The sequence below is a fragment of the Acipenser ruthenus genome, chromosome 9 (assembly GCF_902713425.1).
Source record: "Acipenser ruthenus chromosome 9, fAciRut3.2 maternal haplotype, whole genome shotgun sequence".
In the NCBI taxonomy this organism is placed as follows: domain Eukaryota; kingdom Metazoa; phylum Chordata; class Actinopteri; order Acipenseriformes; family Acipenseridae; genus Acipenser; species Acipenser ruthenus.
Window position 1 is genome coordinate 2874347 of NC_081197.1, and position 26447 is coordinate 2900793.

At 41.7% G+C, this 26447-nt stretch overlaps 1 protein-coding gene across 7 annotated transcripts in view; it reads right to left on the reverse strand.

Annotated features, from left to right (window-relative positions):
* Nucleotides 1–26447, reverse strand: part of LOC117406360 (SH3 domain-containing kinase-binding protein 1-like) — a 75031-nt gene that overhangs the window by 13245 nt on the left and 35339 nt on the right. For 4 of the 7 annotated variants that reach the window (XM_059030735.1, XM_059030734.1, XM_059030733.1 and 1 more), the window contains exons 3-9: nucleotides 19917–20040; nucleotides 13890–13996; nucleotides 12177–12306; nucleotides 10939–11144; nucleotides 3813–3894; nucleotides 2209–2303; nucleotides 421–522 (exon numbers count right to left, since the gene is read on the reverse strand). In XM_059030735.1, coding sequence (XP_058886718.1) covers nucleotides 421–522; nucleotides 2209–2303; nucleotides 3813–3894; nucleotides 10939–11144; nucleotides 12177–12306; nucleotides 13890–13996; nucleotides 19917–20040 — 846 coding nt within the window. The remainder of the gene's footprint in view (nucleotides 1–420; nucleotides 523–2208; nucleotides 2304–3812; nucleotides 3895–10938; nucleotides 11145–12176; nucleotides 12307–13889; nucleotides 13997–19916; nucleotides 20041–26447) is intronic. The other 3 variants (XM_059030738.1, XM_059030737.1, XM_059030736.1) reach the window with 1 other exon arrangement.

The window sequence follows — 26447 nt, forward strand, 5'->3', positions numbered from 1 at the left end:
AGAACATTAGAAGTGACCGAGAGAGAGAGAGAGAGAGAAGGTATGAGAGGATACCAAGCTGTGCTGGAGAACAGGTACAAAAAGAAAGAATCGTTGAAGAATGATGTCACCACAGGTTAGGTATAAAGAGGCTTGTTTAGAGCTCTGTTGTTAGACCAGAGGAAGAAGAGAAGACTGTCACACTCTGAGATTGGTATCTATGTGCATTAATTCCTTTTTCGTATTGCAAGCTGATATCGAAGTTTAATAAAGCATTAGTATTAAACTGACTAATTGTTGTAATGAGTGAATCACTGGGTTAATCCACTAGATAAGACTCCCAGCAGTGAGACACTTAATAACAATTCATTCAACACTTAGATCTGCTTTTAAAAGAAAAGCGGTTTATTGATACCCGGCACGTTTTGATGCAGAACTCACCTCTTTTTCAACATCCGGGGGGAGCAGCTTCACAAAGTTATCAGGAAACACTCCCCGCCGGCTCCCTAACTCCCCTCTCCACCAGCCTGCGTCGGCACAGTCCTGCAGAACACACAGCAACGGGAGGCATTCATGGTGAATGGAGGAGTGGTGCATTGGAATACAAGAGGGCACGAGGTGTCAGTTCACTAGCGTGCCAAACAGATCATCTGCACAGAACCTCAACACTACAAACACTCCCGGAATGGCTGGGAGAAAAGTGGAGTGAAACGTTTGGCTACTGCCCTGAGGATGACAGGAGTCCTGTTGGGTCCAATCAGAGCAAACAGTCACAGGAACGTTACAGCAAGAGAAGACAAGCAGAGGAAATGGATGAGACACAGCCGCTTGAACAGGAAACGCTTTAGAAGAGTCACAGGAAGTTAAAGAGCTTCTCAAAGAAGCAAACCAAGATTAGGGTTACCATACAACTCCGTGTACACTAGGACAGCTTGGGCCAGTTCAACCTTTTCAACTCAAATCGCAATGCATTCTGGTACGTTTTACCTGTCTCAGGTACCTTTCACAGCAGGACTACACTTACCAGAATGCATTGGGGTGCGAGTTGAAAAGCCTGAACTGTCCCAAACTGTCCTAGTGTACACTGGAGTCACATGGTAACCCTAACCAAGACCCCTCTGACCCTAGGCCAGCAAATGTATTTTAGAGGTTCATCTGAGAAGCATCCAGATCCTCCGACGCCGTGTCCGTTGTTTCTGTCAGAAACTGCCACCGTTGCTTAATTTCTGCTAATACCTCGTGGCCTCATTATTGTGTCTAATGATAATGATTATGCTGTAAAGTTTAACTTTGATTACTGGGATGAATAAATCCTTGATTTGGCAGCACATGTTTCTGAGCCCGGCTTGAATAAGAACAGCTCCAGCATCTCATGTAAACTTTGCACTGGCTGCACTCTCCTCTGGTGACGGTTACTAGGTGTGGCTGCAGGAAAAACAGTCATTGAATTGAAGGCGGAAATCTACTACTGGGTGGGTGGCTCCGAAAACAAACAGCGATCACACAACCTGATCATCCCAAACCAAACTGGAACACATTACACTGGCAGCCATGCATGTTCCACCACATTTCCATCTGTTCTTAATGAGTTTTACCCTCAAAACACACTTTATGAGGAGCAACAAGTAACTGTTTGTTTTTCTGTTTTCATTACAACGCCACTGAAGTAGAAATTGGCACATTGAAAGCATTTAGTTGGTCCATTAATAACAACACTTGTTTGGAACACTTTCCAACAGTGTTTAAAGCAGGTCTGTTTCACTTTACTATGAAGTGAAACATGTATTGAAGTAAATGGCTACTTCTCAGTAATCGAATATATGCTATAAAGTAAGAATTGAATTGCTATGTATTATTCATTTCTGCAAAGTGACGGAACACATTAGTCATGGGACAGTTAACAGATTTCAATAACAACCAAATGTTTAATGTGCTTGAGTCACAATGCATGTGTGTTTGTTTCAGGTTTTATAGTTTCAAGTTTACTTCCCTTGCAGTTGAACTAAGGTGACCTGGTTTGTATTGTAAACAATGGCAGCTGGGCAACAAACCAAGCCTCAATCCACCTGTACTCCACCAGTACTGCAACCCCAATCCTAATCAAGGTATTGCATTCTCTGAGCAAACCAAACCACACTTAAAAATGCAACTGAAAAACAGCAGATTGCTGGTGTCAGCATCATGCAAACTAGGATTCTAGTACACGCCCACATCACACACTGAGCTCACCTTACTGATGATAGCAACAACATCCCCTTCTTTGATTGTCAACTCGTCTTCGTTTTGTGCTTCATATGGGAATGTTACTTTGCAATATTCCTTTGCTAAAGAGAAACACAGCCGTTAGCATCATTAAAACAAGTACACTGGAGGACTTATCTGCCAAACACAAATGGAACCCCAATTTAATGTACAGACACCCTTTGAAGAAGCATATTGCATGTGTGCTTGCTGCTGTATTCACAGTTAAATGCAGAGTACATCCATGCATTATACCCCCTTTCCACACAGCCTTAACTACTCGTATAATGTTATTTTAAACGCATAATTACAACATTACAACAGGACGAAGGTCACCCAACGGATTTACACACAAAATAAAACACACAAATACAGTTCTGGTGGATTACTCAAATGTGCAGCTAAACTGGAACAACACCATCACCAAAACAGGAACAGGAAAACTGGAAGTGGACCACGAACAACAAGGCTGGGGGTGGGGAGAACACATTTCTGATTCCATACAGGAAGAGGGCATCACTAATATTGAAAAAGGCCATGGTGAGTCCTACTGAATCTCACCGATATGCTATTAAACAGTATGAAGCATCAAGTTTTTTTTTTTTAATGCCTCCTTACCCTTTTATAATGTTTTCAATCAAGGAGGTTTATTGTCGTAAAGCTTTTTGATATTTTCTTTTAAGGCGCTTTGCCCTCAGCTCAGGAGCTGCTCCTCTGTTCCAGTTGGGTATGATAGATGTATGTAAGGTGCTTTGCTCTCAGCTCAGGAGCTGCTCCTCTGTTCCAGTTGGGTATAATAGACGTATGTAAGGTGCTTTGCTCTCAGCTCAGGAGCTGCTCCTCTGTTCCAGTTGGGTATGATAGACGTATGTAAGGTGCTTTGCTCTCAGCTCAGGAGCTGCTCCTCTGTTCCAGTTGGGTATGATAGATGTATGTAAGGTGCTTTGCTCTCAGCTCAGGAGCTGCTCCTCTGTTCCAGTTGGGTATGATAGACGTATGTAAGGTGCTTTGATCTCAGCTCAGGAGCTGCTCCTCTGTTCCAGTTGGGTATGATAGACGTATGTAAGGCACTTTGCCCTCAGCTCAGGAGCTGCTCCTCTGTTCCAGTTGGGTATGACAGATGTATGTAAGGTGCTTTGCCCTCAGCTTAGGAGGTATGTAAACCAGTCTGGATCAGCTGAAGTGTCTTTATAGAAGTAAGAGCCTGCGCTATCCATTCAACAGGCATTAATGATCACGTTTTTGCTGGTAACACAGCTGTTGACGAGATGGCGTTGGCTCTTACCTTTATAAAGACACTTACAGTTCATACATCTATGACAGGCCACTAGAACAGCAGCTTCTGAAATCAGGTGAAAGCATCGGAAAACAAAATATAAGAAAAACAATTGCAATCAGAACCAGTGTAAATCTGAGAGAGATTGCAAGTATCATTAAAAGGCTCGGGGACAGTAAAACAAATAAACCGTTGAACTTGTACTGAAATACTTTGCCTACATCTCTCAGCTGCGTGTGCTTGGGGCTCAATTGCTCGTGAATGAAGAGAGAAGTCAGGCAGGGTGATTAAACACACAGCTGCACTGTGCACTTACCCGTCGCTTTGGCTCTGCTGTCAGAGTCTGCTTTCACAGGCTCCTGGGGTCCAGCGGAGGAGGGGACCTTCCTTGCCGTTGACTGTCCAATAAAAAAATTAAAAAAAATAAAATAGTGGAAAACAAATGAACAGAAATAACAACCAATAAGAACCATTCAAGGAGGAGAAAACTGCAAACATACAAGCCATTCTTCTCCTGTCCCGTTTAAATCCTGCACTCGTGGAACCTGCATCTGAACTAAGATGTAGCAGTCCCAGTACTCAAGGGCTACAGAATATTACAATCCAGACCAACTGCTTGGCAATCTGTCATGACAAACAAGTATTCTACTTTAACACATTTATGTTCTTTTTCTTGAGCATGATGATAGAGATGCAACAAGTAATCGAATAATCAATTATTTCTGGTGCCCTATTCTGAGCCTCACGTAAATACTTTATATTACAAGCACATGCAAGTTTTCAGTTGTGTTTGAAGGCTTTCCTGAAGTTTATTTTTAGTTTTTGATTAAACATTGATTACTGATGTCTATTACCTGTCTGATATTCAATTAGGAAATTGGTTTCTGATTGCACCTTTGCAAAATGTTTTTTTTTTTTTTTTTTTTTTTGCAATACAATGAGTGAAGCATACAACTTCACTAAAGCACATAGTTACCAGCTTCACTAAAGATCTCTAGTAAAACTTTCCGGATAACAACTACACTAGCTAGCAAGCAAACAAGCAGGTATTAAACAAGCACCTAATACCAGTGGTGTGCCTTTACCCCCAGCTTAAACATCATTTTAAAAAAAACAAGATCAAACCTGTTGCATGTTCTTAATTCATCAACTTGTCTGTAGTCCTGCCTTCTACGATGGAGCACCCAGATCTCCCCCTGTACATGAGGGACTGCAGAACCCAGGAACAGCAAGCGTCTGCCCCTCTGACATCACAGACACAAGCCAGGACGTCAACTAGACTGTACACAGCCTGGGAGCACTTAAATACAATCATTGTCTAGCACCAGGCTTCAAGCTATGCAAAGCTGATGATTCAAATGCAACAAATAACTTGCTTGCAGTTCAGCAGAATTCACAGCTTTAAAACTTTTAATAAGTTTTTTTGTTTTTGTTTTTACATGTACATAAAAACTAGTGCAGGTTTCATGCAATGTATTTCCAAACACATGGAGAACCTCAATTGAAACCATGTGTGGAATGATACACAGCAGGGAAACAGGAAAACGCCAAGCTAAACAGACGCCAGGACAACATAAGATCACTTCCATGTTTTACAGCTGCATCCAAACTCACCGAATTCATTCAACCTTTGCAGTCTCAATTTGTTTAAGATTCCCTTCGGAGTTCCCCTAAACGATACGACTCGCTTGACTGCAGCGTTCGAAATGCAACAGCTCGTTGAAAACTCTTACACAAACCATGACGTTTTAAAACATGACCTTGTCTTCCGTTAGGCCAAGTTTTACTTCTCCTGTGTCTTAAAACATCCAGCCAGAGCCTTCACAACCGCCTCCTCAACTTCCCCTTAAATCGACAAGCAAAGTGAAAGAGAGAAAAAAATTGCTCGGAGGCTGGGCCGAGCAGAGAGTCACACTGAGAGCCACACGGCTCAAGTGGAAAACAAAGCTGCCATTTGTTTATTACTTAGGAGACCAAGTTATTTTTGGAAGAAATGCCAGAGGTTTTCCCCTCCCAGGACACTGGCCCTGGCCCATACACTGGCCAGGACCCTGGCCCATAAGCAATGCATTCATCTCCAGTGTTTATCTTTTGTGAAGACGAGCCCTCATAGTAAATACTGTACAGTACACATTACAGAAATGTAAACGTTGCATTAATGAAAACAGCTGAGGAACTTTTTTCCCCCTGCTACAGTTATTGGGATGAGTTAGTATTCAGGATTTCCACTAAAGCGCTCTCAAAAAACTACTATTCCGCCACTCCATCAGAACAGTACGCTGATAAGCCAGGGGTACCAGTGCAGGGCTGTGGTTCAAACTCTTATAATTACAACAGTCATTCTATTATTGGCATTATCAAGGATTAGCAATAAAGTGTAAGACTCGATTGACTCATAACTGAAACTTAACCAGATTACATTTCTGTGATTCCAAAGCATAAACGTACACGTCTTAAACTTCTGTTACACTGAGTTATGTAAGGCACTCACAAGCACCAAACAGGCAACTCCTTCAGGGGGTGGATAGGAGATCTGGAGATGTTGGAATCGCAGCTCGGTGTTGCCTATAACTACCTTTCTATTTACACAGAAAACATATCGTTTAAAATACAATGGGCCCCTGAACTACTCTCTTTTATCTGTTCTTATGAAATTGGCCACAAACCAATTTCCATCAAACAGGCCACTATGCTTCTCACCCAGTCATCACCTTACAATGTATACTATGGGTTAAATATAGGTCAGAACATATCTATTCCCTTGCCAAAGCTTGATATAATACATTTGTGGGAACCAAGTCTTTGAACTTCTCTTTCGTACACTCAGTCATTTCCACTTGACATTACCTTGTATATTCTATAGTTCACTGACCACATCATTCAAACTGCCACTTATTCTCCACTCAGAGCTATACAACTATCTCACTCCAGGTGCTGGTCCACTTGGAAAACATGATCATCACATCTCTCTACAGCAAACTCTTACACACAATCCCATGCTTTTTATGGCGAGGAGTCTAGAAGTTTGATCAAAAAGTTTTGACTTGCTAGTATTCTGATAATGAGGACTTACCCAATTACAGTATGTGACTATAGGGTAATACAGTACATGAAATGTAAATGGTTTGCACAAGCTGTTATTGTTGCATACTTAGGAGAAAACAATTACTGACTGTGTCTTTTGGGCTTGTTTGTATCTCATGACATCATATAACATGCAGCTCTACCCTCTGCTTGTGCTTGATGCACTGCCAGGGCGAGAGCTCATATTAGCTCATGTGTTTCTTGGGTAATCAGTTCATTACAAACGGGTGTTAGTTACTCTCTAAGGGCAGAACGATTTTCTGTGCGGCCCCTTCTCAAAGTGCACCGTCTGCAGAATTGTCGTTCCTTTCAGAATTACACCTAAGCTTTAATGGGCTATCTTTACAGCGTGGTACAGCATATTATTATGTTTCTGTGGTTTTCCATGTTCACGCTACATGCTGACAAAGCTCATTTTGCCCTTGGAGCTACAAACACACTGGAGATGCCAGCTTTTCCTTTCAAAGCAGCATGCGACCGGATATATAAACAACAAATATTAAAAGGTCCATCATTTATTTACTAGGATTTAAACGGCACGATCCGCTTCTGTAAGAAGGGTTTCAGCATTTCACAACGCATTCTTTTAGGATTGGAACTCCGCCTCAGAACTGTCTGTGTCACCGTGTTCTTAGAACATTCATCTGCAGGTCACTGTGCAACTTTCGAGCTTAAACAACAACAAAAAAAACACATCACTTTCTTATCGACTGCTTGTGCACCAAGTTGTTACAGGTACATAATGTGGTGCAAGACAGTGAACATTTGCAAAAAAACACCTTTAACAAATCCATACAATTATACAAAACTCAAGTCAAGTAGACCAGCATTTTGTGTTTGTTTTTAATTTGTACACTGAAAGCAGCACTAGACGAAACGTTTGTCTACTTGACTGAATTTCTTCTAAGTTTTGCTTAAGAATTCTGATTGACAAACATTTGTTGCTACCCCTACATGGAGATCCTAATGAAACAGCGCAGTATCTAAAAGTTACAGACTTCTTTTCTGAAAGCTTTCTTCCAAGTTTTAGCTCCAGTTATTACCAGAAAGGCACAACATTCCTTGCATTTTGGTTTAGTGTGACATGGGTTACAAAAGTGTTTACTGAAACCAAGCTAGTAGTGTTACACACTTGTATTTCTCTTGTGATTTGGCTGGGAGCAGTGTGCAAAATCAGCACCTTCAGGGCCAAAAAGCAGATCTCAAGTTTCACACACAGTTGCAACAGCCATATGCATGAACACTTCTTATTCTGTATGCAAAAAAAACAAAAAAGTGTACTCTCCACAAAATACAACTGAAAAATAAGCATGTGCATATTACTATGTGTAGTAATATAATACATGCATTGGAAAAACTTTACTATTCTTTATTCTGATTCTTCAATATCTCATCACAAAACTAATAAAAAGGAGCTTCAGTCTGGCAACATGCGAGGGAAGCACGTGTTACTGGGTAGCTAGCTACATGAGGCTCCAGAGGGCACCAAGGTGAATTACGGATCAATTAATGTTTAATTGAGGCTCGCAACATATAAGCATTGGTGATCAATAATCAATTTATCGATGCATCTCTAATGACATTGCTTCACTAATCATCTTCTCTGAGCGAGGGTAGGAGTGATGGAGGGAGGGCAATTGTGGTCTAGGAGAAGGATTACTGTACTAATAGGCAGGTTGGGGTTCTGGCTGTCCACTCTGGCCTTATTTTACCCAAAGCCCCCATTTGGTTAAATGGATGTGGACACACAGTAAGCCTGCCATGGAGCTTGAACACCCCCACACGCAGCCCCAGACTCTGCACTTCATGGCAGCGCTCCGGCCACTGACCCTCTGCTTCCTGTCTGCAGTCATCACAACGCCTGAAACCGAGAACGCCGGACTCATTTCACTTCCGAATCGGCTTCAAAGGGTTTCTTTACAAATTAGGAGCACATTAACTAAAGGTCTTAGGAAGAAGATCATTTATAGTTAGTGGGAGAGAGCAGTTTTTTCATGATGAATTTAAATGTTTAAACTTTACAGCCTTAATATAAACGGGACACACCCCCACACATTTCTTTGTATCATGCACTTTTGTACTGGAGGCTTGCCAAAATGCACAACAAATATTATTCCAAAGAATAAAAATGCCTTGTATGAAAACTCTTGGCAAAGACGTCCTGCCTCCTGATTACCAGTTGCACAACTTCCTCTGTCCTCAGAACAGCAAACTGATTTACAGGACAGACTTCTCATGTCTGCACAGAAATATAAAACCGAAACAAAACTACCCTTCAGGATGTTACAAAATAAAACGAATACAACCCCTGGCTAAAAAAGGAACTGTATATATATTTTTAATTGCAACTTTGGAAGTAGTAGCATTACTGCAGAGTTTATTTCCTAAAAATAAAAGCTGTATTTCCTCAAAGAAAAGTTGAACTCCCTGATAAACAATTATGAAACAGTTGGGTCTCTATGCTCCTGTCGGGTTAGGGGGGAAACTGGACTGAGGATAGTTCACCTCGTCCCACTCTAGTGACTCCTACTGGTCCAGGAAGAGACTAGCTTGGCTGGAACTCGGCTCCAAGATTCAGCAGCTTTTAAATCTCCAAAAAACATGTGAGATCATCATCAACAAAACCCATAGAGAGCTCCCACCAGCAGGGCGCAAACAGGAGAACTGCTCTGGATATTCCAGCCCTCCAGTCAGCCAGGAAACTGACAACCTGCACATGGATCAGGAAACACAGAGGCTAAAGGGGGAGGAGAGATGCCAAAGCAAATCAGAAAAATGACTGACCATTTCAATAATACTGCATTACAAAACCCTGAACCCACAATAAGATATCCACCCTGCGTGAGCATTTCAATAATACTGCATTACAAAACCCTGAACACACAATAAGATATCCACCCTGCGTGAGCATTTCAATAATACTGCATTACAAAACCCTGAACACACAATAAGATATCCACCCTGCGTGAGCATTTCAATAATACTGCATTACAAAACCCTGAACACACAATAAGATATCCACCCTGCGAGAGCATTTCAATAATACTGCATTACAAAACCCTGAACACACAATAAGATATCCACCCTGCGTGAGCATTTCAATAATACTGCATTACAAAACCCTGAACACACAATAAGATATCCGCCCTGTGTGAGCATTTCAATAATACTGCATTACAAAACCCTGAACACACAATAAGATATCCACCCTGCGTGACCATTTCAATAATACTGCATTACAAAACCCTGAACACACAATAAGATATCCACCCTGCGAGAGCATTTCAATAATACTGCATTACAAAACCCTGAACACACAATAAGATATCCACCCTGCGTGAGCATTTCAATAATACTGCATTACAAAACCCTGAACACACAATAAGATATCCACCCTGCGAGAGCATTTCAATAATACTGCATTACAAAACCCTGAACACACAATAAGATATCCGCCCGGGGAAAGCAGAGCTTGCTCCCTCATTTCAGGCTGCTTGTTGCTCACAGGACATGTGAACATGACTGGTGATCCCTCCTTAGTCTAGGTCAGTGACATACTGTACACCCACTCACAGGCACAAAAGAAAAACACAACTACACTCAGAAAACCGTTTCCTAATCGAATACTGTAGCCGATGCACTGAGAAGACTTTATTATTCAAAGCAAGAAGCAAAAAAAATGTGGCGATTCTTCACAAAAGCCTTAAAATACAACTGGAGCATGCATGAGCAATATCATATAATATTGTGTGAGGCTCCAAAATTGGACACTAATGAATGTTTATTTGAGGTTTGAAAAATAAAGCCCTGGCGATCAATAATCCAGCATATGATAAATAAATGCCACCTAACTGTGGCACACTGACACATTACTGTACAGCAGACCGGGGTCAATTAGAATTGTAATTGTGTAATCCGTAATGAACTGCAATTGCAATGCTGTTGTAATTGCAGTTGAACCTCAACACACCTGCGGAATTATAATTGTACCATATCACTGATCGATTACAGTTCAATTACGCATTGATTTGTCATCCGATCATTATTTCTGTATTTTCAACCACTTTTGGTCATCCCATTTGTTATATAGTATGTTTCTGTACTTGTAGCTGTGATTTATTAATGCTTGGTTATTTAGAATACATGAGTAAACATGTGAATGTGTGCAGTTGTTTATGTTACTTTACAATTGTAATTACTGCAGCATAATTGTAACAGTAATTGTAATTGAATAAAACAGCATTGTAACTGTAATTGCAATGTCAGCTAACAATTCTTGTGTGATCGTACTTGTAATTCCAGTTGACCCCAGGTTTGCTGTACAATGCTAACTCATAACTGTATAGCGCTGCTGCTACCTTTTCCGAGGGGGTCCCCAGTTCACTGTCCACGTCCATCGACCTGGGTCTCAGTTTGATGGCCTTGTCTTTGAAGATATCCCCGAAGCCGATTCCTTTCACCTTCTTGGGCTGGATCTCGGACGCGGACGTGACGCTTCCCCCGTCGGACTTGGTGCTGCAGGAGTCCCCTCCGTCGCTCTCCGAGCCCGTGCTGTCCTTTATATCTGCAGGGAGGAAGAAGAGGAGCAGGAAGCTGATTAACGAAGCCCTGGCAGTGAGGAGAGAGACTGTGCAGCCGGCCAGACTGAGCACAACTCGACTCTGGAGTTCAATTTAGGGACAAAACTGGCCTCTTCTGCCACTCCTGTTTGTTTAAAGCTATTTGTATTCTGTATAGTCTACACACTAAACAGCATCTGGAGGTCTCTCTCCTACCATGGTGCCTGTTCCACTTGTGCATGTTTAAGACTGGTGTTTCAGCTTCTTCCGAGGGTAAATAAAGAAACTGGTTTCTGGTGTTCTGCCCCCGAAGCCTCCAGGGAGGGATTTGTCTTTCTCTTCCTCATTATTTTTTTCTTTTCTTTTTTTTGAGGTCTAAGCTGCTGCTGTTGCTGTTTCTATTTCTCCATGTGTTTCATTAGCAATTACTAACATGGTCATTTAAATCTTGCTAAAGTACCACTTGTTGTAAAAAAGAAAATCATCCGATAAAATTGATTTTATACAAACTAAACAAATATCTGCAAGACTGCGTGTGCCCTGGTTACCTATATCAGGATTAAGAACCACTTACGTAACTTAAGTTTCCAGACACTTTCCACCTCACTTAATATGTGGCATTGGTCCCTATTCACAAAACTTCATGGACTATTTTAAAGAAGGTTTTTTTAAGGACTGTTTTTTTTACATAAATAAAATCTGAACACTTTTGTTAAATTAGATCCAAACACTTCGTGGCGCGAGAGCACAACCTCTTTCTTTGAAGTCCAAACACAATTAGTGTCTGTGGCAGGCCCTCCAATGAGCCCGGAAACACAGCTTCAAACTGCCACTAACAGCTGTTTTCTCTTTTTAAGCCGTTTCTAAAAGGAAACCCTTAGCCCTGGCCGATCGAAACTCATTTAATCAATGATTGTGGTTTATGAGATTTCAGCCTCCTGTGTCACTGCTATGGTAACCAGGATCAGAAGCCCCAGGCCGCTCTGGCGAGCCTCTCCCTGGCAGGGTTGGGAGCGTTGTGTTTTTGTCACACCCACTTGTTCTTGTGCTCTTTTCCTCCTGTGTGGCAGCGGTGTCCTCTGGCTCTACAGGAAGTTCCTTAATGAAGTTGGAGGGAAATATCCCGGTCTTCCCGTTCAGTGTCCCTTCCCACCAGCCCTCCTCAACCTACAGAAAGAGGAAAAATAACAGTCGGGCTGTCTCTCCCTCTTCTCTCGACTGGAGATCCCGAGTTTATTACTGTTTCACTTTTTAAAACACATTCACGGTATATCCTCAGTTAAAGCTGTTATTAATGGTACGACCACGCATGTTTTCAGTAGTGTTTGCAATGTTGCGTCTTGCATCTGAATAATAAAGTTTTGTCCATACCCAATATCCATTATTACTGTACCTAACCAATATTTGATTAGGAGACTGCTTGCTGACCCCAAGTAAAGTCCAGTTTTTGCTTGTTCAGTTTAGCAAGATCCCACTAGCTTTGCAGTCGGCAGGGTCGCGGTCAATCCCAGTTTTTTAATTCCAATTCCTTTTTAGAATCAATTCACAATTCCAATTCACATTCCCATTCTCTTTTAATCAATTCCACTGATCCAAATTGCAATTTGCAGTATTCTGGTTATAACGAGCTTCTCACAGTGGCAACAAATCACTTAAATTGAATTCACTGTAGCCAATTAAACTGGCTTTAAATGAAAGCAGTTGAATAAATCACAGGAATTATTAATGTCTCTGAAATATGAATTCCAATTCCTTCTAAGGAATTGGAATCGAAAGACAGGAATTGCCCCCAACCCTGGCAGTCAGGCCAGTCATGTTCATTCATGAGTGCTGTATGTATTCAGTTATACTACAAAAGTGACTTTCAAAAATGGTTTTATAACACTTTTTGCACTAGCGGAATGAATTCAATTAATAATATAGGCTGTGCATGATTAAACGCCTAACAAGCACATCAATATGCATGCAGCAGACAAAACGATCCCTTTAAAAAGGTCAAAGAAACAAGCATAGGAATGGTGTCAGTAACAAAATGTCAACCTGATATAAAGACAGCACATTATTATTATCTGTGCTAAATGAAGCAAGCTAACTTCTTCTGTTGTTGAGGAAAGACCTGCCATAACACTGTCAACAGGTACAGAAACAGAAGGCAGTCATTTGTTGTTAGCAGCATCAGCTATGCTGCACACATATCAGTAAAAAAAAAAAACATTTTCAGACAACTGTTTCATTGAAGACGGAGTCGCTTAGCGGTAGGAGCTTCGATCAAGGAGGCATAGGTCCCTAGTGAGTGATTTAATTAAATAATGTATTTGTATTGAAAATTCAGGAAACTGTTCAAGAGTGTTGTTGAATAAGCCAACAGCCTAAAATATCAAACTGCGCATTATTAATAAAAACAGACTTCTTCTTTCGATACTGCGCAAATTAAAAGAGAATAGAGCCCATAGTTTCAAATCTCGGTTTTCTACAAACAGTATTTTATTAAGTAACCCTGAGCAAGTCCCTGGCAAGTCCCTGTCTCCTCGTGACTCATATAGTTACACATTGATTAGTCATGCCATTGAGAGCTTTAGAATCCAGACTGGCATCTTCCTTACATTTCAGAACTCTGTAACCCCACACCACATCTGCAATTACAAACAGCCCAGCCCTCCACGCCAAGTTTAACCTTACAACCTCACAAAGGAACACTGATCTACCTAGAGTGGAGAGAATGCAGCTCCCAGCTGTCAGCTGGCACTTACCTCCCGGGAAACTTCAATGATATCTCCAACCTTCAGCTCCAGCTCATCATCATTTTGAGGGGCGTAGCTGAAAGCCGCTTTGCATCTTTTTTTCCTAATTTTCTCTCCTTTTAAAAAAAGAAAGAAAAAAATCGCTGATCTCTGCTTAATGCAAAATAAATAAAAGGAAAAACAGGTCAGTACTAAAAACAAAAAAGCAGCATTCCTTTTACATCGCAAAGACTAGAGTCTCTCACGCTTATTTTTAAACTTTCCCAGAGATGGGCTTATCAGATACACCAAGCTCCACCCGCTGCCCTTCAGCCAACATGCTGGTTTGCATTAGCTACGCACTTTCACAGAGTGCAAAATCACAAACACATGCTTCCTGGTGCAGGCAGCACAGGCTGCAGGCAGTGGAAGTAAGTGTAGCTAACAAAACAGCTCTATAAAACTTCTCCTGCATGCACATCTATTCATTACATAGGTCTCAAATGTGCAGTTCTGAAAGAAACACATGTTATAGCAAACATGTATTTTCATTGTAGACCATGATAGCCGGTGCTACACTAGGTTAAAGACACCTCTGTTTGGAAGCCATGCTTTGTGATTGTTTCATCAGAGTGTAATTGTCCCTTCTCCGACTGCTTCCCCTACTGACTGGCATGCTTTGACCCTGAAGAGAGTGCTGAGGTGACACAGCCCAGGGAGTACAAGTGCTAACAGACAGCCCAGGAATTCCTTAAAGGAAACTCAGTTAGTACCAGATACTCTGTTTCAAAATGAAAATGCATGTGTGCTGTAACCGGTGTTTCTGTACATCTGAGAAGCATGTAGATAATGGGAGTGTAAAGTGGCTAGGATTTATGGAATTATTTTGTTACCTACAATTGCTTTAAAAGCCACAATCCCCTCTGTGTGTGTGTCTACTGCGGAGACAAAAATATTGAGACTACTGAAGAGATGGCCTTTCCTGCTGCTACCCCACATTACAATGGCAATGGTCTGATCGATTTGCATGTATTTGACAGTTAAAGTCTTTGAATTGCAGGGCTTGTTTTGTAGCAGAGGGGAAACAGATTTAACAAGATCATAAACTGTAGATTTATATTGCACTTCACAGGAGGCTGTGTGGTCCAGTGGTTAAAGAAATGGGCTTGTAAGCAGGAGGTCCCCGGTTCAAATCCCACCTCAGTCACTGGCTCATTGTGTGACCCTGAGCAAGTCACTTAACCTCCTTGTGCTCCGTCTTTCGGGTGAGACGTAATTGTAAGTGACTCTGCAGCTGATGCATCGTTCACACACCCTAGTCTCTGTAAGTCGCCTTGGATAAAGGCGTCTGCTAAATAAACTAATAATAATATATATATATATATATATATATATATATAATTATTTGCCAGCATACCGTGCCATCTTACAGTATGGTGCTGAACAGTAAACCCATTCTGAAATCTCTGGCAGCCAGGAATGAGTTTACATGTGTAGTGCAGCGAGAGATGATGTTGTATTTATAGCAAGGTTCTGCTTGGATTCACCTGCCAATAAGTGTAACGTTGCAAAGCACACCAATCTCCAATACCTTTTAAACTTAAAAAGCGTGTTTGGAAGCAGCTCCTCTGGGCTCACTTTGTCTTTTGATAACCCGTGGTTCCCAATCCGCTCCTCAAGAGCCACTCCAGGTATTTTTCCCAACTAGGTCCTAAGTTAGTCAACTGAACCAGACCGGTGGTCAGTTACAATTGTGACTGTGCAACTGTTTAACTGTGACTGTAGTGGAACCTTGGCACACTGTTAGTCAATTACATTGGCTTCAAATGAAAGCACTTGAACAAACACAGCAACTATCATGTCTCTAAAATATCAATTCCAATTCCACTTTCCTTTGAAGGAATTGTTGTGTTTGTTCAAGTGCTTTCATTTGATACCCATTTCATTGACTGACAGTGATTTCAAATGAAGTAATGTGGCGTGTTGGAATTGATTAAAAGGAAATTGGAAATGGAATTGGAATTGAAACCAGGAATTGCCCCCGACCCTGGCTATCAGCGCCACCGTCCCTGACAGACAAGAGAGCCCGAGGAGGACAGGCAGCAGGCAGGCTGTCAGCTGGCTGGAGGTGCCCTGATCTCAAGACCACTGCAGGGGCACTGCAGAGGAGTCCTGCACAGCAGCTGTGGAAAGCTGAGTGATTGTCACATGAAACAGCTCCAATGTGTCAGCTCGGCTGCACCCTTCCTCTCCCCGGACTGCTGGGAATGCCTGGTGGCAGCAGCTGTTTGTAACACCACATGCTCCCGCAGTGCTGTACTCCTAGATCGTTAACAAGGCAGGCCACTGCATTGCTTTACATGTAACTGGTGAATCCATCCTATTCAGATTGCCTACCATACAAGGTTGAGGTAGTATCTCAGTGTTCTATACAGCATGGGGCATTCTCTGTGTATTCTCTGTGCTTGACCAAAATGCAAACAGATGCTTATTAAGAAAACAACTTCTCATAAACGACCGAATATTGGATTAAAATATACAATGATCAGTAAGAAAACAAAATGCATACATTGTACTGCAGATCAAATGTTTTTTTTTCTTCTAGTTATGGATGCAGCACACGATAAAACCTGGTTCTGACACAAGATAAACGGTCTCAGTTTAAAAAAAGATACCAGTTTAAATGCATTTCTCTTTAATTGAGAGATCATTCAGATTTGCTCATGAACGTTTTAGATCATGCATGTGTGGTACATTTGACACACTGGTTTTGTTCCCCTATAGCAGAGATGACCCACATTTAAAACTCTCAAATTTAACAGCATTTGCACCGTTTCGCTTGCTTTAGGTTTTGACTTTGTTTACAGGGTTCTCAGTCCTGAGCATTTTCATCTCTCTCCAACAGAGGGCGCTCCTTTCCTGCATTTAATTCAGCAGCTTGCCATGCCAGAGTGAGCTTTCCTGTTACCCTGTGGAAATTGAGTTCACATTTTTATCATTAAAGGGCTTAACCGCACATTAGCATGATGTCTCCAGGCAGAAAATTTGCTTTTAAGTGCCATATGGATGCTGCTGTAATGGAAATCTGACACCAACAGCATCTTCTATAAAATATTTTCAACAAATCATTCAGTGTTTATTAGTGTATCCAACAATTACTAAGAACTCACAGCAGAAAGAGAACATTAACAGCACATTGAGATCCAAGTGCAGTCCTTTTGCAAATCCCTCACAATAACATTATATATATATATATATAGCATTGCAATGGAAAACATTTCAAAACTAGATTTTTTTTATAGTAATTGCTAAACAATTCTACTTATCTTCTCAGTTGAATAGAATGGAGAAAGCTGCATAAATAAGGACACACAGTAGCAATGACAGTAATTTAGCATACTCCTGATGCTGATGCATACATACATAGATGCATTCCACCAAGCCGATTTCATTAGACAATTGATTACATGCGGTACTAAACTGCCACGTCAGCATCCTCACTGTGGAAACAGGTCAGAAATATCTCGACTCATGTACTCCCTTGTGCAAGAGATTTAATGAATGGATTTATTACTTGCATTTTTAATAACCTGTCGTGATTTAGTGATGAAAAGAGATTTATTTATTTTTGTTTAAATTAATAATTACATCCTTAAAATATGTGCAAAATGCAGAGCACTGCCTTATAAATGTATAACGTATATCTGTGTTGACGTGTATCTGTTGCTGACGGTTGCTGTCATAAAGGTTCTGTGCTGCTGCAGTTGCTTTCCTTGACCACAAAGCATTAGAGTGGGGAGGAGAGTAGCGTAAAAGTACAATGAAGACAGAGTGAAAGCTGCAGGAAAGCAGTGTGGTGGTGGTGCGAGCTAGCGTGAATCACTCTACCTTCACAGTGCATGTGCTGGACAGTGTTCTTCACAGTGCATGTGCTGGACTGTGTTCTTCACAGTGCATGTGCTGGACTGTATTCTTCACAGTGCATGTGCTGGACTGTATTCTTCACAGTGCATGTGCTGGTCTGTATTCTTCACAGTGCATGTGCTGGTCTGTATTCTTCACAGTGCATGTGCTGGACTGTATTCTTCACAGTGCATGTGCTGGACTGTATTCTTTTTTTTTTTTTTTTTTTGAATAATTTAGTCGTCGCCAATTATTTTTTTTACCCCGGTTTTCATCCCAATTTAACATGCCCAATTATTATCTGTATCCCCGGCTCACCGCTCGCAACCCCCCCGCCGACTCAGGAAACGGAGGCTGAAACACGCGTCCTCCGAAACGTGCTCCTTCCAAGCCGTCATTTTTCGCACTGCAGATCCACAGCAATGCTACCAGACCTATAGTGCCGGAGGACAACACAGATCTGGCGGCTCCGCTGCAGAGCCACAGGCGCCCTATCGGCCACAGGGGTCGCTGATGCGCGGTGAGCCGTGGATTCCCCTGCCGACCTAAGCCCTCCCTACCCGGGCAGCGCTCAGCCAATTGTGCGCCGCCCCCTAGGAACTCTCGGACACGGTCAGCTGTGACATAGCCTGGATTCGAACCAGCGATCTCCAGGCTATAGGGCACATCCTGCGAGGAGCGCCTTTACTGGATGCGCCACTCGGGAGCCCCGCTGGACTGTATTCTTAGTGCATGTGCTGGACTGTATTCTTAGTGCATGTACTGGACTGCATTCTCCTTTTTGTTTACTTTCTCAGAGTTGAAAGCAGCTGCTCCAAGGGGATGGAATAAACCCCACATTCATTCTATTTTCCTTTTAATCCAACACATCATTGATCAAAATTGCAATACAGCAGTATTCTGTTAAAATGTGGCAACAAATTACTTAAATGGAAGTCGCTGTTAGTCAATGAAAATGGCTTCAAACGAAAGCAGCTGAACAATCACAACAATTATTAGGTCTCTAAAATATCAATTAAAATCCCAATTCCTTGGAAGGTAGGCCGCTGAAAGGTATATCTTTTTATTTCCAGATTCTGAGAACTCTACTAGTGCTAAAAAATGTCCTGAGCAAGTTTCATGACAATCGGCTAACAGGTTCTAAATAAGTAAAACACTAAAGTGTTGCGTCCGTCCCCCAGAGAGGTTTAAACATGTGCAGGTAAACACCAGGACTCCCATATTCAAATCCAGAGTAACAGGCTGCACTGTGTCCCATTCCACTCCTGGGATCGCTGGTGCCAGTCCTATTAACCAGTGGCTTTGTGAAGTCACCAGCTTACCAGCGCAGCTTATTGTCAAGAGTGCAATCTCAAAGTGCTTTCTCCTGTAGTTAAAAGAAGCTTTGATTGCTTTTAAGAGATGTTCTTAATTACTCCGCTGAACAGAAATCAGGGAAGACATGCGAATGAGGCCAGATACGGAGCCAGTATCTGATATTAAGACCAGTCGTTGGGATTTTACAGAAGGGTCTGTATTTGTGTCCGGGGATGACGAGCCATTTGAACAGGGTCACAAAGTGAGGACACCAGGTGTGTTCTGGATGCTTGTTAATGAGAGGCCTGTCCTTAGAGCTGCAGCAGTGTGGGAGCCTGTCGCACTCAGATTAGTACAGCTACTGTACAGCAGTTAACCATTTCCCTCCCACAGCTGGGAGGCTGTTCTGGCCTGTTTACTGCTGTATAGCACAGGAATCTTACTCATTTAGAGGTTAAATGCTTAACCCTTCAGCGCTTAGCGCCCTCACCCTGTCTCTCTACTCATCTTGTGTCCTCTGGTCCTGGTCTCTGTGTTCAGATTGAAACCGGGACTGGGATTTACTTTGTTGAACCCTTTTAGGATTTCAAGTCTCCCCTAAGCCTTCTACTTGCTAGGATAAGCAGGTTCAGCTCCCTCATACCCTGAAGCCCCGAGGGTTGGTCTACTTGCTCCTTTCTAAATTTTCTACCATGCAGGAAATGAAACCACGAACGAGCATTCAACATCTCCGTTCCACAAAACAGAATCTCTGCAATAACTGCGGTACTGTTAGTACACACTAGTAATACGCTGTGCTGCTGCTGTGAGCTGTAAACAACACCACAGTCAGGCTGAAGGCAAAGTAAGTGGCTGTACCTTCCTTGTGCTTCCGCAGGCTGGCGTAGGTCGTCATAGAGGAGCTTCCATTGGAGAGCTCAGCCCCCGGCTTCTCCACTTGCTTCTCCGCTTGGCTTTCTTTCTTGACATCCTTTTTTATTTCCTGTCACAAAATACATAGAATAATGAAGATACAAATAAGACAAAGTCAAAAGATGAAGCTGGGTTATTATTAGCTCGTAACTACTGCACTGCAACTTCTAAAGAATGTTGTTTTCCGTGCAGCATCACACCTGAAGAAACACTGGCCTGCCAGTGACTGGGACGTGTTCCTGGAAAGATCAGACAGGCGGACGGGTCGCTCCGCGTTCCAGCTGATCAGCCCTGTCAGAAAATAGCTCACTTCTAAGCCTCAGAAACCCTTGCAGTATAACAACTAGACCTTCGAATAGAGGCTGGCTTTGATCGGGATTAAGCTAAACCTACACCGCTATGGGACGGTCCGGGAAGTGATTAAGTTGATCTACTATGGGAATGCCACAGCAAAGACGTGGCGTTGCGGAACAATCTCAGTGTTCCCGTTTGTTTTTGTGTTTGAATAACGAAGGGGGGAGAGAGAGCTCATTTCTCCTGACAAATGCAATAAATGTCCAGTACTTCCTTGTGACGCACAAGAATAACAAGAGAACATGTGGGCGCTCTGTGATGTTTTTGACTTGAGTAAAAGAATATGTGAAATGTGTCTGTTTGGAGGACTGATGCCAGAGGATTCCCAAATTGAAAATCCACTCTTTAAAAGCCAAACTGCACCTGTTTCCTCCTTGAAAAGGAGTATTTATTTATTTATTTCTATGCATGTTCAAATTATTATTATATTTTTTTTAAATATTAGTCAACACTGAGCTTTCTAGAAGCTATAAATATTATTAGCGTGAAAAAAACAACATTTCCTATAGCTACAGCGAAGTGTAACGCATGACTCCCTCCTCCTCCCCCCGGCTAATTACAGCAGCAGCACGTCTGTTTAGTTTGCAGAGTGACAGAGCTGCAAGAGGGCTTTTAAGGAAGGAGGCAGCTGAAACAAACTGGAGAGCCAACAAGGTCTGATACTGTAGCATCTACAGCAATATAAACTGAAAGAACCGAGTCAGTCAACCAGGATTAAACTAAACATGACTGCTGCACTTCAGTTTTATTACCCTTGCTGCAACTGGAACCCTGCCTTGTCTGACCTTCCAATCATTATCACTCCGCTCTGAATTCCAGTTTTCAATTAGTATATTTCAGTGCTTGCGTGACATTCATTTCCAAACTCCCTCTCCCCCGAGTATTTCTACTTCGTAATCAGAGGCGACTAAAAGCATGCAGAGCTGCAAAACACATTGGCTTTTAAATAAAGAGTGTCTGTGCTAGTCACGCACCATGCACTGTAGCAAAAAGCCAATACACAAAGTGAGAAAGCAAGCAGGGGTAAAAATACCAAAGTGTTTAAACAGGAACAGAAACCCTAAGCCCTGTAGTTTTTTTGTTTTGCTTTAGCACATCTTTAAAAAGGTACGAGGTCTTGCTTTTACATGCATGTCTGATGCAGGCCAGGATAGCAGCTGGCACTTACTGTAATAATAACACTATTCTGCTACTTGTTACCTGACTTATTCAAATGCAGAAATTCCATTAGGGCATTTTAGAGAAGTAACAAACACAATACAATAGGTGGTTTATGTAAATCCTTTGGTTGTGTCCTACTGTTCCATAGCCAACTAATAGAAAGTGCAGTACAGGCCCAGTAGAAAATGAACTCCAGGCGCAGATTGTTCTTGCGATATTTACTGGTCTGTTCTCTTTCCGTAGAAGTTAGTTAGTTAGTTTCCAGAACTACAGTAGAAAATCACTGTGTAAAAAGCTTCCACGTCTGCAGCGAGTTGAGTTCTGTCCAGATAAAAAGAAGCATGGGTGTCATGGGTGCAGCGTGCAGTCGGGCTGTTACATTACGTTTACTCTCCTGAAAGTTTTACCTTAAAGATTAAACATGTTTCAACTTTCACATGTTTGGAATGCTGGTAGCCAATACTAACAGCCAACAGCACTCCGACAGAGTTTAAAATAAATGACTACAATATTAATGTGTACAACCCTTATGTGTATATGGAAAAGCCTATGAATAAATACTGCACTGAATAATACCATTAACCTTACACAACTACTACTGTATAAAAACATCCATACTTCATGTGCACATTTCTAATTACACTGGAGATACAATCCTTTAACAGCTGAATAAACGTTTAAACAAGAAATGCTGGATTTCACCCTGGCACTTCCAAAAGCTCTGCATTGATCCCACTTTATAATAAACACACAAGCCCGTAATAACTGGAGCTCTGGAACTCTCCCGAGAGAGCGTGTAAAGAGGCTTCGCTGTAATCCCCCTATCGGAGCGCCATGACATGTTCTTAAAAAGCAGTGTGCATTAGTTCAGGGGCTACAGATACTGTACCATAGCTCTGCTTTATTATTATTATTATTATTATTATTATTATTATTATTATTATTATTATTATTACTAATTAAACGTGCTTAACCAGGACATCCATCCAAGTGAGATAAATCAAGGACTTCCTAGGGTATCCAGAGCAATGAGAGCGTACTGTACATTCATCAAACACAGCAACAGGCATGTTAATATCCAGGTAACTGCTGCCTTCAAAAAGAAGATCTTTCCAAAGGGTTTAGAAAGCTGCAGCCCTTGTGCTTATGGTCTTCTTTTATCTCTTTGATTAAATGAGAAAAGTGTGTGCACGCGCGTGTGTGTGCGTGCGTGCGTGCGTGCGTGTGTGTGTGTGTGTGTGTGTGTGTGTGCGTGTGTGTGTGTGCGTGTGTGCGTGTGCGTGCGTGCGCGAGCGAGTATACAGGTAGATTCGACACGGCTCCTCTTACAGCTGCAGTTTGCTGTGCAATGTTATTTATGGGAATGGATGCAACACAAGCACTGGATTGCGATGGATATAAATTGATTCAGACGTTTCACCTGCCAGTGCACCTCCGGCCGGGTATTGACATGTCTGTGTTACACGCTGCTCGCTGCGTTCCCTGGGCTTTCAAACTCATTTACTAGCTGGCAGGTCGAAACTCTCAGCAGCTAAAATGAACCATCGTTCAAGCAAGGCAAACAAATAGCTGGACAGACAGATTTATTGATTTCCCACGCAGAAGAGATAATCACCGAGCCAGACGGAATTTATACATAAATATACAAGACTGATGTCTTCCCCAGGAATGTCTGCAGGAACAATTTGTAAGGCTCTTTTGAAACCGTTTCAGGCATGGAAATGAGACTCCCATTGCACAGCAGTTTGATTTATTCCCGGTTTTACTAGGAATTTAATAAGACACACCTGAGCATGTAACTGTACCTATACAGTACACTGTGGCTGATCAAGCTCTTGTTAAAACCTAGAATGGGTGAAACTGCTGTGCAATAGGAGGCTTATTTCCTGCTTCTAATGATTTAACATAATTTCACAGAAAGAGTGCCACTGCCTTCTGGTGCTGGGTTTTGGCGCTAGCCGTTGTTACAAGGAGTATAAGACACTGGGGTCTACTAATATTGAGAACGATAGGGAGCACAGATAATAGAACAGGATTTAAGAAATTAAATATTCGGAAAATGTAGCTGGTATAAGGCAACCTCTAAAATGCTACAGAACCTCCTGTAGTGTTTAGACTTCACACTTTACTTTACCTTAGCTCTACCGGTACTCTGGGTTGTGCATATCCTAGCTATAGTACAGTACAGTACAGGCATACATCGCTCTACAGAATACAGGACTGTATTTATATATATTTTTTTTTATATACACATCAAATCGAGTGGAGAATACATTTGTGGTTCTAAAAAACCTACCAACTCAAAAGGGCTTGTTTTTTTTCTGTCCTTGGGCATTTAGTCTGTACAATACATGCCTTTGTAAAGTTCAAGCAGCAGTCGATTCTCACACTACTGAACACTGGAAAGCCAGTAGCAGCAACCTGATAATCAAAGTGTATAGAGTGGTAATGCAATAGCATGGTAATACAGTAACTAGTCTGGTCTCAACTATTCGATTAAAACCCCCTTGAATCCCCCTGCGTTATAATGGTGTTGATTAATGTGTTGTGTCTATGAGGTTGTAATTGTGAAGGAGAGCAGCGGTTTATTTTCCCCAGAAAGCTCTTCAATACAGTAGATGAGTAAAATGGATGATGCGGTCAGTATAGCATTACTTGACAGTACCGCACATTGGCATCCTATTCACAGCAGAGTCATGATTAAAATACTGTACGCTGGGAACCCTGCAAGCAACAGTGCTTTTCATATACTGTACAGACCGCTGCACAGAAACACACAAAACTACCGGAATAAGATTATAATCAGCTACTGTACACTGTAAACTGAGCTTCCATTGTGAGAGGGGTTTTTTTTTTTAATTCTGTTGAATTCTGCTCTTTAATTTCCTTGGGACCTTGGCTTTTAGCATTGCTCTGCAAAACCATTTTACATTCAAAAATACATCTGTGTTAAAAATACAGAGAGGCTTGCATAAGACTCTTACTACTGGTGGCTATAAAAAAAGAAAGTGAAAAGTCCTTCAGTACTGTATGTGAGAGTCAAACAGATGCTTAAACACAGAAGAGAACTGAACAAGTCAACCTTTATTGAACTACAATATAGAACTCACACCCGGTGTCTATCCTTATAAAAGATTAGCACAGCAAAAGCCCTGCAAAGTGTAATAAAGCACAGTGAAAGCATGGGAACGCATAGGTGAGGTTTGAAAACACAGAGGCATGTGGTAAAGCATATAAAAAGCATGGCAAAACCATTGGAAACTATCATGCATGCATAATATATATAACCATAAAAAATGACAGTGGTAATATTATATATTAAGAAGTGAGGTGCCAAAGAGGGCACCAGGAGAATCAATAATCAATGAATCGGGAATTGCATTTCCTAGCAAATGTTGTGTTCACAGTACACACTTGGGAAAACAGAAGGCTAGGGTCTGAAGAGTTACTGATGTAAATGTAAAAAATAAAGCACAGTGGAAGCATGCTACAGAACAAAGCACAGAGGAGTACGGTAAAGCAAGGTATGTGCTACGGTAAATTCACAAGCTTAGGAAAATATTCCTACAAGGTCACAGGCAGGGCAAATCAAAGCACAGAGCCCAATTGTGTACCACATCAAGCTAGCACTGACCCACAGTATTGAAAACAGGCAGTGTGCAGTTCAACACAGACAGAGAACAAATAGCACTTCTCTAATCTACATAATCCCAGCAGTACAAAGCATGGTTATTATTGGATAACTGATTCCCCCTGTGCTCCGAGCATGCTCAGCACACTGTACAGATCTGAAGCGTCTGTCTCTAATCTCTCCCAGTCAGACGGATGGCTGGAAGCACGGATTCTGTGAAGCAGGGAACATTTTCCCTTCAGATCTCCATGCACGGCAATATAAAAATGCAGCCGGGCCGTGTGTTCATCAGTTCTAGAGGATAGGACTTAGGGTCTGGGCAGAGGTTAATTCCAATTCCATTTCCAATACCCAACAATGAGTGAGTGAAACTGACTCTCTTTATGCAGGTGTACCGAGACTCGAGTGCTAATCAATCATTCAATTGGAATCTCGGTACATCTGAACTAATTGTGCTCCCCATGCTTCCACGCGAATACTCACTTTAATCTGCACGTGGAGTGATTGTGCAATCTCGTGCTACATAGCCCCATTATATCCTGTGCACCTATACATACACCAACAATAACACACTACATACAACAGATAAACATGAAATACACACAGGTGGGGCACGCTGCCACAGACTTCAATTAAGTAATCTGTTGCCACTGTGAGAAGCTCATTTTAAGAAAAAACTACTAATTCCAATTTTGATCAATGATGTCCTGGAATTGATTAAAAGGGAATTGGGAATTGATTTTAAAAAGGAACTGCATTGTATAGCTGTCATGCATAGCTGAGGCTAAATGGGAACAAGGACATTTCATTAACTCTGCACACAACACAAGAGCTACAAAAGATTTCATATCAATTATCACAAACTATTATAATCAATAAAATGAGACTTTAAAACGCAGTGGGGCAGAATGTGCACAAGCTCTACAGATTGGAGTCGCTTTCACGATCAGAACAGATTTAATATGCAAATCAAGAGCAAGAACATGGCCAATGACTCAGTGATCTACAGCATATCCATCTATAAACAGGTTTCTAAATAGAAGACTGTGTAATCTGTACCAGGTGGATTTATGCTAAACGGCAATCAATCTGTTTTTTTAATAGGCTATGAAATAATTCCTAATTTAATAACAATATCACTGTGACAGCATGCTGCCGTTCATTCGGATTGTGTAAGTGCTCACTGTATGTGGTCTGAAGATCCCTGCAGACAGCATGCTTTTAATTAGTTTGCAGTCTCCCAGGTACTTTACAGTACTGTCGAGTCTCAATCTGAAGGATTGCTGTTGAGTTCATAACAAACCCCGCCCGTTTACTGAACCCTGCTCTGC